Here is a 14953-nt window from a genome sequence, read left to right as displayed (position 1 = left end):
ATGAATGAAAAAATAGCCTCCAGAGGTTTGTTGGTAGGAATAATCTTCATGTCACAGTCTGGGACTGGAATTCTGGGCAATGTCTCCCTTCTTTTTTTTTTTTTTTGGTCTTTTTTTTTTGCCCTTTCTTGGGCCGCTCCCGCAGCATATGGAGGTTCCCAGGCTAGGGGTCTAATAGGAGCTGTAGCCTCTGGCCTGCGCCAGAGCCACAGCAACGCTGGATCCTTAACCCATTGAGCAAGGCCAGGGATCGAACCCGCAACCTCATGGTTCCTAGTCGGATTCGTTAACCACTGTGCCACGATGGGAACTCCCATGTCTCCCTTCTTTACCTTTACCTCTTCCTTTACCTCAATGCAGGAGGAGAGCCACAGATGTGATTCTCAAGCACCTGAGTCTCGCCAACTCCTTGGTCATTCTCTTGAAAGGAGTCGCTCACACAATGGCAGCTTTGGGGTTGAAACATTTTTCTCAATGATTTTGCCTGCAGACTTCTTCTGTACATTCAGAGAGTCGGCAGGGCTGTGTCCATTGATCCACCTGCCTCTTGAGTGTGTTCCAGACCATCATGATCAGCCCCATGCACTCCTGCTGGAAGGGTCTTAAAGTCAAAGCCCCAAAGTACATTGGCTTCTCCATTTCTCTCTGCTAGATCCGATATATGCTTGTAAGTTCCATTTTTCCTGTATATATGTCTCTGGCAAATGGGGCAGTGCAAACATCACAAAGAAAAGAGATTTGGGATACTGTGTTGCCATAGATCATGAGAAAATCACAGGCTCATTTTATGCAGCATTGATAGTGTTCCCGGAAGTTTCACTTTCTGTGCTCATCCTCCAGGCCAGTGGCTCCATGGTTTCCACCCTGTACAGGCACAGGCAGCACCTCCAACACATTCACAGGGTTCATGTGTCTCCCAGATCCTCCGCTGAGTCCAGAGCCACCCGAAGGAAGCATCCTTGCCCTGGTGAGCACCTTCGTGTGTTTTCACACCCTGGCCTCCCTCTTTCACGTTGTGATTGCTCTTTCAGAATCCCAGCTGGTGGCTGAGGAATATTACTGCCCTAATTTCCGTGTGTTTTTCAATTGTCAGCCCCTTTCTGCTCATGAACCATGACTTCACTCTCTCCAGACCCCAAGGAAGCCATGCTTGGCTATGTTAGTGACTCATACCAGGAGCAGAGGACACGACAGGGCTACAAAGAGAGATGTGTGCTACACCCAACATCTCCAAAGCTTCCTCTGAGACCCAAGGAATTCCCTTCACTTTAGGTTCTCTTTCTCTACCTCTAATGTCATCCCAGGCCTTCAACCTGGACCTGGAATTGTATCATCCAGCATAGGGACAGATTCAGGAAAGAGAGGAAGAGGCAGAACTGTTCTGAAGAAGAGAAAGGTCTCATTGGACCTCAGTTGTTTTTTGTTCTGACAGACTCTCCGTTCTCTGTTTTATTCATCTCCGTCTTGCTCTGTTTGCCATCCATTTATCACAGGGACAATAATATTTACTAAAACTCTTGTTTTGTATTCTTGGGGCTTGACCTTACTGACTAGGAGAGAGACTGCCGGTCCTCTGACTTGACAATTCTTAGACATGGAAAAGGGCTTCATGGGACATCCCTCCCCTGTGCAGATGAACCAATCCAAGGCCCACACTCCCAATCATCACCTCATCAACTCAAGCTTCTGCTGCCTGTCTTCACCTCCATCATAATATAAAGTAGGCATGACCTTTGCCTGTGAGGCTGTGCACTAAGAAATCCCCGCCATCCGCTGTGTGTGGTAATTCTACTCAAATGTGTTGCGACCTAAGGAGGAAGGAAACAGAGAAACCACACTGAGGGGCATTCTGCAAACAATGGGTGTGCAGTCTTCAAACGTGTCAGTACCACATAAGGAAAAGGGTGGCCACTGCTCTAGACTAAAGGAACTAGAATCAAGACAACAAAATACCATCCTTAAACCATCACTGGATCCTAGATTGGTGAAACTAGAAAGAGACCATTGTATGCTTTGGGGAAGAATCTATATATGGCCTGTCTATTAGTTGGACTCTCTAGTGTTGATTTGTGAAGTGAGATAATATCATTTTGTCTTAAGGGTGATCTCAGCTGTTGGGCATGCAAGGTCAAGTTGCTGACAGATTCCATCTCTTCCAATGCTCCTCTTCCTGGTTTGCAGAGAAACACCTTTTTGTAGTATTTTTGCATAGCTGCAAGAGAGACAGCTCCTTTTTGTAGTATTTTACATGGCTGAGAGGGAGACAGCTCTAGTCTTATAAGGACTAATCCCCAAATAAAAACTACACCATCATGACCTCAACTAACCTAATCACCCAAAAGGCCACACCTCCAAACATCATCATGTTGGGGATTGACCTGCAACATGTGCGTCTGGAGAGGCACAAATATTTAGTTCCTAGTAATAGTGATTCAGCTACAAAGAGAGTGCAATCGTGGTGGTGCAGCAACCACCTATCTCAGAACCATCCAGAGAGTTCACACTGAATAACAAGTGTTCACTGATAATCTCTGTGGAATATTTTTTTTTTTGTCTTTTTATGGCCGCACCCGTGGCACATGGAGGTTCCCAGGCTAGGGGTTGAATCAGAGCTGTAGCTGCCAGCCTACACCACAGCTCACAGCAACGCTGATCCTTAACCCACTGAGCAAGGCCAGGGACTGAACCCACAACCTCATAGTTCCTAGTCGGATTCGTTAACCACTGAGCCACGACAGGAACTCCTCTATGGAATAATTTGTGGTATTTTAGCAAATGCAATAGATTTATATCTACTAACAAGAAAATTTCTCTCTCAACGTGTCCCTGGTGGAAATCACTTCCACTACAGTGTAAGTTCAGTGTGACAATATTTATAGAAACCATGGAACCAAGAATAGTAATCGTGTGTGTTTGTGTTATATATATATATATATATATATATATATATATATATATATATATATATATATATTTGCTTTTTAGGGCTGTACCCTTGGCATATAGAAGTTCCCAGGCTAGGGATCAAATCGGAGCTGTAGCAGCTGGCCTATGCCACAGCCACAGCAATGCAGGATCTGAGCCACATTTGCAACCTACACCACAGCTCACAGCAATGCCAGATCCTTAACCTACTGAGCGAGGCCAGGGATCAAACCTGCATCCTCATGGGTGCTAGTCAGGTTCATTAACTGCTGAGCCATGTCGGGAACTCTTGGTGTCATATTTTTGCAGTTACTGATGGGTTATCAGATATAATCTTGAAACTGCATAAAAAGGGTGGTCAACCTGCCAGAACCCCTCTGGTCACATGTTCTGCCTTGATTTCAAATGGGAAACAGATGGGAAAATAGGGATAGAGTGTTTTTTCATTCAAATTCTTCTTATGGTTTTCCGCTGTGTAAAATGCAAAGGGTTACCTGGAATGTTTTATATGAGCAAGAGTTTTCATCCTGGGCTCCATGTAGAAACAGTCCATGAGCAAGTGGTGAGTCCAGTGTAAATGAGGGCATGACTGAGTGGAGGAAGGTAAGAGTGACTCTGCCTCCCTTTGCCAACTCCATCCTCTTCATCTCCGTACTGCCTCTCTCTTCACTTCTTTACCCACTGTTACCAGCAGAGAAATGACATTCTCTTAGGTTTTTAAACCACTTCTTCATCCAGGACCATCACCCATCCACCCCTGGACCTTCACATGTCCCCTCCGTGGACACCTCCAGAGACCACCTCCATCCCCTTGTCAAGTCTCCTACTGTCAAATGGGCATGTCAGCCCAACACTCCTCCTTGTCATGACCTTCACCTTCATTTTCCCTTTAAATACACTTGCTCCAGACCAGAGAGCTCAGCCCACATCCCATGTCCTCATGACCTCTCCCTTCACATCCAAACCATCGGTCTTTGGGTACCATAATCTCCCCATGTCTTCATTTCACACCCCTAAAGCTGCTCTTTTATTGGGGTCCTTTAGTCTTCTTGAGACCGCTGCCAACCACAGCTGCCTCCATCTCCTACCACCAATTGTCTCCATGAACCCATTATCTCCCCTGTAAGAATCCAGCACCTCTTCCCATGCTTCCTTACTATCCTGGACCACTAACTACCCACAGGACATTCATATCCCATCAATACACTGCAGTATATTTATTTTATTCATTAATACTTTCCTGGACCAGTGTTGCCCTTCTGGCTAGGGGGTCTTTACTTCTACTCCTCCAGCAGCTGATCAAGTCCACACCCAAGGCACTTCCCTATTGGGCTCTTACACTCTGAGGTACTAGGCAACCCCTATATTGGCCCTGAGGCATGTGCCCAAAACCAGAGTGAAATCTCTGTGCCCTAGATTTCACAAAGTTACTCACAGTAGCCAGTTCACACATAGATGTCTATGAACCTAGCTAACTCCACCCCACTTGCTACACAGCAGCCACCCCAACACTTCTCCCTCAACTTTCCCTGTGCCTGTGTGCAAGCCCCTGTGTCTGCCTGGACCCCCTCTCTACTTTGGAGCTCTAAGGAAGAGAGTTCTGTCTTCTTGCAAGGGTTACAGTGGTGTGTGCCGACATCCAAAGAATCTCCAAATCTTCTGAAATATGGACACCCTCCCCTGTGTTCTTTAACCCCTTGTGGACATGACCTCTCCTCTGCCCCTTACCCACCTGTGCCCTTTACACATTGTGCCCACTGCCGCCCCCTCCACATTATCCCCTCTCTCCCTATGAGTGCTGTGTCCCTTACTGCCCAAGGACAGTGTATGTTGTGCCCTTAAATTCCGTGCACACTTAACCTCCCTGTGTCCTTAAACCTTCCGTAAGTGTTAAACATACTGCATATTTTACTCTGTGTGCATTTTACCCTCCTCACCCTCTCCCTTTCTCAACTTTGTTGCCTTAAATCCCAAGTTCCCTTTGATCTCATCTTACCCCTTCACCTAGGCACTCTTTCTTGTCCACCCATCTGCCTCACACTCACTCATAGGCATACCTCACACCCCTAATTTCTCACCACCCCTCCCACCTCCAGTGGCAAGGCTCCCAGCACTTTTTGAATGCTCATATATAAAATATTATTTTTAAGGGGAGTGTCAAGTTTGTAGAAGGATAAAGAGCTCTGCCCTATTTCTGGCTTTCATAGTCTAGGAGAGAAGCACAATTTTCCATATACAAACACATGGCTGAAATGATAACCCACCTGCTGACCATGTGATGATGGTGTGAAAGTGAGGGACTGTGTCATTGGCGTGGGTGTGAGAGTGTGAGGATGAGTCCATGTGTCATGAGTGTGAGTGTGGGACTGAGTGTGAGAAGGACGGTGTGGATACACATTTGAGTGTGTTTGAGTCTGTGAGTGTGGATGCTCTGTGCTTGGATGTATGTCTGACCATGTTCATGTGTGTGTTTGGAAGCAGCATTGGCGACCACATGGCTTCCATCCCTGACGTGGAAACACAGGGCAGATGCAGTGAGAAGGTCACCTTAGCCCAGGTGAGACCTGACCTTGGCCCTCAGCTCCAGGAAGGTGGTCTCCAGAACCTGGGAATGTCATGCCTGACCAGAGTGTCTTTGTTTGCTTTGGGATTTGACCACCAGACACTCTCCCAGTGTAATTTTTGGTGGGGCATTGGCCCACACAGTGTCAGGTTGGGCACTTGAGGCATTGGTGATGAAAGTAACAGCCCAACTCTCACAGTGACTGAGACTAAAGGTCAGCCACACACAGTATGTGACTGATCTCCCATCAGAGCCCTGGGCCCCTGGTGTGGGTGCCCTTCCCTGGTGGCAGTTCTCCATAAGGCTAGTGTCTTCTGACCAGGACACACACCCAACATGGTGGCTCCCCCTTCCTGGCTCATCTAAACCTGATCACATCCCCAAAACCCACTTCCAAATGCCTTCGTCTTCGGGTTAGAGCTTGAAGCTCTCCATTTGAGGGGACACAACTGGTGAGTACAGAGCAGTAATTACGCACCAACAGTAGGAGTACAGTCATGGTGGTGTAACAGTCTCCTGTCTCAGAGCTGTCAGTGTGATCAGCATGGGTAGTAACCAGCTTCACCACAGATCCATGCTCCATGTCGTCTGCAGAAGAAGGCATTCAACTTTTCAAGTGTATAAAACGTGAGTCTGCAGTAGAGCTGGGTCTTTTTTAATGATCTCTGTGAAATGATTTATGATATTTTAATGAATGGGAAAGATCTATTCTTCGAAGGGGAAATAATTCCTTCAAAGATGGCAGTTGAGGAAAGAAATTTGATTGGCGTGTAAGACCAGTGTGACAACCATAATGTAAACACATTGAAGGAAGAAGAGAATATTCTAATAGATTGTGGGCCATTTATTTCATTCTTGTGCAATTGTAACACAATATGAGAATCACGTGGAAACTACGTTAAAAGGAGGATCACCGTAAAACTTAAGGAAGTGCTTCAGCTGGATTTCATGATATCAACTGCAGAGCAATTCATTGAGTTAATGTCCTTCACAAGATGTATCTCTACTAAATCGTAATGTGATTTAAATTTCTATTACTTCTGTAGTAGATTTCCAGGATTTAGCCTCTGAAAACCCCACGCATTGGTCTCTTCACAGCTTACTGGTTCAGAAAGCTGACATTGAGGTCCTAGCTGTCCTGGTCTCTAAACTGATTTATGTTTTTTGAAGGATTCATTTCCTTTCATCATGCCCATGTGTCTCCTTCCCTCTTGAAAGTCAGCACCTGGAAGTTCTCGTTGTGGTGCAGTGGTTAACGAATCCGACTAGGAACCATGAGGATGCAGGTTTGGTCCCTGCCCTTGCTCAGTGGGTTAATGATCCTGTGTTGCTGTGAGCTGTTGTGTAGGTTGCAGATGTGGCTCAGATCCCATGTTGCTGTGGCTCTGGCGTAGGCCGGCGGCTATAGCTCCGATTCGACCCCTAGCCTGGGAACCTCCATATGCCACCAGAGCAGCCCAAGAAAATGGCAGAAAGACAAAAAAAAAAAAAAAAAAAAAGAAGAAGAAAGCCAGCACCACACACTGAATCCTTTGCTGTCTTGAAGGTCTCCTCTCTTCTTTTTTATCTGACTTCAGCTCTTTAAGGCTCATGCGATTACACTGGACCCACCTGGATGTTCCAGGACAGTCTCCTGTCTTCGTCAGTGGGGGCTGCTCTACAACAAGGACACCCCTGACTGGAGTGGCTTAAACAAAGGCATTTCTTACTCACTGTCCTAGAGGATGGAGGTCCAAGATGAGGTGGTGGGAGAGTCCGTGTCTGCTGAGACACCTTGTCCTCTTCAGTGGTTCCCTGATGTCCCTCTATTCACTGTGTCCTCACCTGGTGGTGAGAGAGAGGAAGCAAGGGACTTGGCATCAGAGCAGTGATCCCATCCTGAGGGATGGTCGGACCTAATCACCATGACGTGATCCCCTCCCAAGTCCTACCTCCTAACACCCTCACCTTAGGGCTTAGGAATTCAGGGTATGAATTTGGAGGGAAGCTGGCTTTCAATCCAGAACATAGTTTGCTATGGTCAGTAACCTGCATTCAACTTCACCGTCGGTTTTGTCCTGTCATGTGACATAGCCATGACAGTAACGCCAGGAAATGGAAATTTGCCTACTTCACAAGTTGCTTTTTGCAATGAAAAATATTTTGCTGTTGTTATCCTATTCACACAATTATTATCGGAAATGTTTATGAGTTTACCACTATAAATGTGTGACCATGTGAGTTATGCATATGATAAGCATGTCCCTGTGTGTATGTGAGTATGATGCACATGTGTGTTTGCTTCTGCCCTGAGGTGTTGAATGATTTACCATTTGTGTGCCGATACCAGTATCCACTTGAGTGGCTCCAACCCCTGACTTAAAAGTTGGCAGTGATTACATCATGAACCTGCATGACATGTGAATTTGTTTGTAGGGAAAATCTAAAGATTGTTTGTTTGCTTGTTTTTGAAAGTATTATATTTGGTTTACAATGTTCTGTCAATTTCTTCTGTACATCAAAGTGACCCAGTCAAACACATACATATGTATTCTTTTTCTCATGTTATCCTCCATCATGTTCCATCACAAGTGACTAAATATATTTCCCTGTGTCATATAGCAGGATCACATTGCTTATCCACTCCAAGTATAATATTTTTCATCTATGAACCCCCAAATCGTAGTCCCTCCCCCTCCCCCCCCCTCCCTGCCCTTCCCCCTTGGCAACCACAAGTCCATTCTCTATGTCCATGAGTTGGTTTCTTTTCTGTAGATAGGTTCTTTTGTGCCCTATATTGGGTTCCAGGTATAAGTGATATCATATGGTATTTGTCTTTCTATTTCTGACTTACTTCACTTAATGTGAGAGTCTCTAGTTGCATCCGTATTGCTGCAAATGGCATTATTTTGTTCTTTTTTATGGTTGAGTAGTATTCCATTACTACTTGGTATATAGTGTCTATATACCACATCTTCCTAATCTGTGCATCTGTAGTTGGATGTGTAGGTTGTTTTCATGTCTTGGCTATTGTGAAAAATACTGTGATGAACATGGGGGTGCATGTACCTTTTTCAGTGGCAGTTTTGTCCAGATATAAGCTCAGGAGTTGGATTACTGGGTCATATGGTAGTTTTGTATTTCGTTTTCTGAGGTATCTCCATACTGTTTTCCACAGTGGTTGCACCTGTTTACATTCCCACCAAAAGTGCAGGAGGTTTCCCTTTTCTCCACACCCTCTCCAGAATTTGTAGTTTGTTAGCTTGTTAATGATGGCCATTCTGACTGGCGTGAGGTGTACCTCCTAGTAGTTTTGATTTGCATTTCTCTAATACTTAGTGATGTTGAGTGTTTTTCCATGTGCCTGTTGGTCATCTGTATATCTTCTTTGGAGGAATATCTATTCAGGTCTTTTGCCCATTTTCCATTTGGGTTGTTGGCTTTTGCTGTTGAGTCGTATAAGCTGTTTGTATATTTTAGAGATTAAGCCCTTGTCAGTTGGATCATTTGAAATGATCTTCTCCCATTATGTAGGTTGTATCTTCTTTTTAATATTTTCCTTTGCTGTGCAAAATCTGTGAGTTTGATTAGGCCCCATTCATTTATTTCTATTTGTATTTCTATTGTCTTGAGAGACTGACCTAAGAAAAAATGTGTGTGGTTGATGTCGGGGAATGTTTTCCCTATGTTCTCTCCTAGGGGCTATATGGTGTCTTATCTTATGTTTCAGTCTTTAAGCCATTTTGAATTTATTTTTGTGCATGGTATGAGGGTGTATTCTGGTTTCATTTATTGACATGCAGCATGTCCAGTTTTCCCAGCACCCCTTGCTGAAAAGGCTGTATTTTCCAACTTTATATTCTCGCCTTCTTTGTGGAAGATGAATTGACCATAGCTGTTTGGGTTTATTTCTGGGTACTCTATTCTGTTCCATTGGTTTGTATGTCTGTTTTGGTAGCAGTACCATCCTGTCTTGATTGTCATCACTTGTAATATTACCTGAAGCCTGGGAGCATTATGCTGGGTGATGTAGGCTCCATAGAATGTCTTTGGGTGAGTTCCTTCTTCTTCTTCACAATTTTGGAAAAGTTGAAGAAGAATGGGTGTATGTTCTTTATAACTTTGGTAGAATCCACCTGTGAAGCCATCTGGTCCTGGACTTTTGTTTGTTGGGAGTGTTTTTATTAGATATTGAATTTCATATCTAGTGATCACTCTGTCCAATTGATGTATTTCTTCTTGATTCTGTTTTGGCGGGCTGTATGTCTCTAGAAAGTTGTCCATTTCTTTGAGGTTGTCAAATTTGTTGGCATATAGTTGCTCATAGTATACCCTTATGGGTTTTTTTTTTTTTTGTATTTCTGCAGTGTCCAAAAGATTACTTTTAACACCTAATTTATGATTCTTTTTTATAATGATTTTTATTTTTTCCATTCTAGCTGGTTTATAGTGTTCTGTCAATTTTCTAGTATACAGCAAAGTGACACTGTCACACATTCATGTATGCATTCTTTTTTCTCATATTATCATGCTCCATCCTAAGTGACTAGATATAGTTCCCAGGGCTATATAGCAGGATCTCATTGCTTAACCATTCTGAAGGCAATGGTTTGCATGTATTAACCCCAAGTTCCCAGTCCATCTTAATTATAAAGCATGAAGTACTCATGCTATAAAAGAGCAAGTTAATTGATGAATCATTGATAAAGAGTACCATGTGGACTCATTGTTCCAATTGAATAAGTACTTGAGCAGTGGCCCATCTGACACTAGGAGAATGGTGGAATCTGTCTCTTGAGTCATCAGACATAGGTGATTATTTCTGAGACACTTCTAAACTTCCCTCCTTTTTCTATGAGTTTGTTTTGTGTCTAATGTCTAATACTTCATCTCTAATGGTGGTCAGTAATGGTAAAGTATAGTTTCCTCCAATATCCATATTAATTGGCATTGAAGAATGCGGATTATTCCAACTCACTTGGCTTTGATGTGTGCCGAGCATGTCAGTAATGTGTGCTGTATCCTCTTCCTCCTTGTCCTTGAATCTCGTTGTTTGAACATTCTCCCCAGGTAGTTTGTCTTACTCCATTTCTCTAGCAACATTTGACCTGATGGTTCAGTTCAGGCATCTGAAGATCAGGAAAGTCCTAGTATTAGGATGAAGAGACCTCTGAGGCAAGAGAAGCATCCAGAGGGACACACACTCGATGCCAGTCTTTATGGGAGTGATGTCAACATTTCCTCCTCTCCTCCAGGAGTCCCTGTCTGCCCCAGGGATCACAGGAGAGAAAATGCTTCTCAAAAACACTGCAGTTATCTCTTGGGGTGGGGGGACGACAAGCTAACTAGAAACTTGTAATTGTTTTTGCAATTAATAGTTGAGAGAAAAGTTTTCAGAGATGTTCCTGGGTCCCAAGACTGTACTCCCATTGCTGCCACAGATGAAATGATAATTGCAGTTCCGAGGGGAGGGGAGGACAGGACACAGAGTCACCAACCCATATATCAGGCTTCCGCTGCCTCCCTTCTAAACAGGTACTGGCTCTAAAGACCATCACACCGAACCATTTGTTGTGTCAGCAGGAAGGAGGCAGGTAAGAATTTTCTATTTCACTCTGAGCAGCGAGTCTGTAGGGGAAAGGCAGATGAAGCATCTGGGTAAGTGATTAAATTAAAAGACAATCTTGTGTAGAGTAACGTGATCCAGGGCCAATTCAGTGCCAGAAGGTAGGATTCCTTGGAGGCACCACCCGAGCTAGTAAAAAGAAGTGGTGTCTTAGACCCAAGAGCAGGCCCTGATGGCTCCTCATGCATTTTAATGTAGTCCTCACCAACCATGATTTTTTATGTGGCTGAACCCAAGTGATAAAAGACTTGATTTTTTTGGTGCTTAAAAATGTAGTTGCAAAATCAATCTGCTGTTGTGTCCGACTAATAGGAATCATAGACTCGGTGTTCTGGATGTCGAGAAGTGCATCAGGAATGACCCTAGGTTTGTAATAAAGAATGTGATGCTGCTGCCGAAGTGATCTGGCCCTGGGCACAAAGTGTATCTAAATGGAAGTGGCTTGAAGAGGAAGGTTTTCTCTAACTCTGACGATCTGTTGCAATGATCAGAGACACTAATTGTGTCTCCAGTGAACTCCTCTGTAGTGTGTTGCCTATGGTGAGATTATTGTCACTCTTAAATTTAAGGAGCAGCTGACATGATAATCATGAGTTACAGGCAGCAGCTTTCAGGCGTGTATCATATTATTTCTGTGCATTTAGTAAACATACTGCTGTCAATCCCAAAATCTAGTCTTTCATTTTATACAATGCAAAAAAAATGTATGCCTCGCAGATGCTGCTTTGCTTAAAAGTCTTGTATGTCCATATCTTTCCCAAAGTTCACGTTTGAAAAAAATAATGATTTATGTTTTCCTTACACACTATTTTATCATGCCTTAGTGTTTTATGCCCCAAAGTTTATAGAATAACACATGCTCACTCTATATTCCTGTAAGAGTTGTAATAATACCTTCTGCTTTGTTTTTTGTTTTTGTTTTTGTTTTTTTGGTGTTTGTGGGGCTGCTCCTGTGGCACGTGGAATTTCTCAGGCTAGGAGTCAAATCAGAGCCACAGATGCTGACCTATGCCACAGCCACAGCAACGCCAGATCCGAGCCGTGTCTGTGACCTATACCACAGCTCATGGCAATGCCAGATATCCAAGCCACCAAGCAAGGCCAGAGATGGAACCCGCATTCTCAAGGTTCCTAATCAGGATTCCACAGTGGGAATTCCCTATACCTGCTTTTCTGCCATAAAGTCAAATGCGTCTTCTGTTTCCCTCCTAACTGTGAGCCATTCTCCTCATTATCTGAATTTGTCATGGTGCAGGTTCCTGACGTATTTGACTGTCAGCAGGGCATGTACATGCGTTAAGGTATCTAAACCTGATTGCTAGTTGATTGTGCTCTCTAGAATAAAGCTTTACAAGTAAGGGGAATCGTGTTATAATGAAAATATAAAATACCACCAGCGTAAAAGCATATGTCACATTGTGAAATCAAGACTAGCTATAGATCTGGATCATAATTTGAAGAGATCTAATGAGATTTGTGGCAGAGCCTGGTGGGTCAGTGCCCTGTGTTTAACAGCCCACTCTCCTGCACAGAGTTTGAAGTCCTCACTGCCCTACACAGCACGTCAACAGATACTAACCTGTCTGTGTTACCGTTCCCTCTAGAATTAAAGTCACAGATGTCCCTGGCTCATGGATTTGTGAAGAATGAAGTGTCCACATGTAATGTATTCAACTTGGAATTTTACATATAAGTCACTTTAATGTCATACATTCAATATTTTTATGAATGCTAGTACTGAAAAACATGACATAAATTTTCTAAGTGGGAATTAATGGTTGGTGGACACTGGAGGATGCAGCTGATAGCACACATGCAGCACCTGCTTCATATTCCCACCCAGGACCATCTAACTCACAAGACAAATATTAGTGGCTGTGAACTGGGAGATGGCCAGCATGGATGTAACCATGGATGTGATCATTGTAATGCAGACTGTTGTTGGAATCTTAGGGAATTTTTTTCTTCTTTGCCATTATATCATCCTTTACTTTACTAGGTACAGGTCACGGTCCACAGATGTGATTCTTCAGCACCTGATTGTGGCCAACGTCTTGACCCTTCTCTCTAAAGGAATCCCCCAGACCATAGCAGCGCTTGGGTGGGAACATTCCCCCAGTGATTTTGGGTGCAAACTCATTTTCTTTCTTCACCGAGTGGGGAGGGGAGTGTCCATGGGGAGCATCTGCCTCTTGAGTGTCTTTCAGGTGATCACGATCAGCCCCCAGAACTCCAGGTGGGCAGAGCTTAAAGCAAAAGCTCCCGAGTACATTGTTCCCTCGATGTGCCTGTGCTGGATGCTCCAAATGCTGGTCAATGTCATTTATCCTATCCGTATGTATGGAAAATGGAATGACAAAAACATCACAAAAAGACAGGATTTTGGATACTGCTCTGCTCCTAATCATAACAACACTAGAAAGATATTATTTGCACTGGTGCTGATATTCCCTGATATTTTATGTTTGGGGCTCATGCTCTGGAACAGTGGCTCCATGGTTTTCCTCCTGTACAGACACAAGCAGCAGGTCCAGCACATCCACAGGTCCTGTGCCTCCCCCAGGTCCTCCCCTGAGTCCAGAGCTACCAAAACCATCCTTCTCCTGGTGAGCAGCTTTGTCTATTTTTACACTCTTTCCTTCACCTTTCAAGTTACTTTGTCCCTTGCTGAACATCCCAGCCTGTTGCTTGTGTACATGGGTACAATCATGGCTGCATGGTTCCCAGCTGTGAGCCCCTTTCTGCTCATGAGCCGTGACTCCACTGTACACAGGCTCTACTTTGCCTGGATAAGGAACGCACATTCCCCTGCTATGATGAGAACTATGTAAATTGTATGTCTTTCCACAGTACTACTCAGTTTCTAGTTATTCATTCACTTGTTCGTTCATCTCTGAGTCCCAACAGAAATTTGACTTTCAAAAGAAAGAAAACAAGACATATTGAATATTTTTCCAAAATAAATAATTATATTCATATTGTCATGGCATATAGTTATCTCTTAAGGCATTACAGAACTGAATTGTTTCTAGTTCAAAAAATTTTTTCTTTTTTATTTCTTTACATATATATATATATATTTTTTTTTTTCCTACTGTACAGCATGATGACATAGTTGCACATACTTTCTGAATGACTATACTCCCTAAAGCAATATACTGATTCAATGCAATCCCTATCCACTTACCAAGGACATTTTTCACAGAACTCGAGCCAAATATTTTAAAGTTTGTTTGGAAGCACAACAGACCCAGAGTAGCCAAAGACATCCTGAAAAAGAACGATGGAGCTGGAGGAATCAGGCTCCCGGACTTCAGACTATACTACAAAGAAACAGTCATCAAAACCATATGGTCCTGGCACAAAGACAGAAATATAGATCCATGGAACAGGATGGAAAGCCCAGAATTCAACCCATGTACCTACAGCCAACTGATCTATCACAAAGGAGGTACGTATATACAATGGAGAAAGGACCGCTTGTTCAGTAAGTGGTGCTGGGAAAACTGCACAGTCACAAGGAAAAGAATGAAATTAGAACACTCCCTAATGCCATACACAAAAATAAACTCCAAATGGATTAAAGACCTAGATATAAGACCAGACACTATAAAACACTTAGAGGAAAACATAGGCCAACACTCTCTGACATCAAAGACATCAACATCTTCTCATATCCACCTCTTAGAGTATTGACAATAAAAACAAAAATAAACCAATGGGACCAACTCAAAGTGAAAAGTTTCTGCACAGCAAAGCAAACCCTAAACAAAACGAAAAGACAACCCACAGAATGGGATAAAATCTTTGCAAGTGATTTGACTGACAAGGGTTTCATCTCCAAAATTTATAAACACCTT

At 43.4% G+C, this 14953-nt stretch overlaps 1 protein-coding gene and 1 pseudogene across 1 annotated transcript; both read left to right on the top strand.

Moving 5' to 3' along the window:
* Positions 1-1163, top strand: LOC125133255 (vomeronasal type-1 receptor 4-like; annotated as a pseudogene).
* An 11681-nt stretch (positions 1164-12844) lies between these two features.
* Positions 12845-13974, top strand: LOC125132706 (vomeronasal type-1 receptor 4-like). The gene has a single exon (XM_047790349.1). It carries the CDS (start codon positions 12983-12985, stop codon positions 13922-13924), a length of 942 nt encoding a protein of 313 aa, XP_047646305.1. The 5' UTR covers positions 12845-12982; the 3' UTR covers positions 13925-13974.
* The last annotated feature ends 979 nt before the right edge of the window (positions 13975-14953 follow it).

Source organism: Phacochoerus africanus, chromosome 8 (assembly GCF_016906955.1).
Source record: "Phacochoerus africanus isolate WHEZ1 chromosome 8, ROS_Pafr_v1, whole genome shotgun sequence".
Classification (NCBI taxonomy): domain Eukaryota; kingdom Metazoa; phylum Chordata; class Mammalia; order Artiodactyla; family Suidae; genus Phacochoerus; species Phacochoerus africanus.
This window is presented reverse-complemented; position numbering and strand designations above follow the sequence as displayed.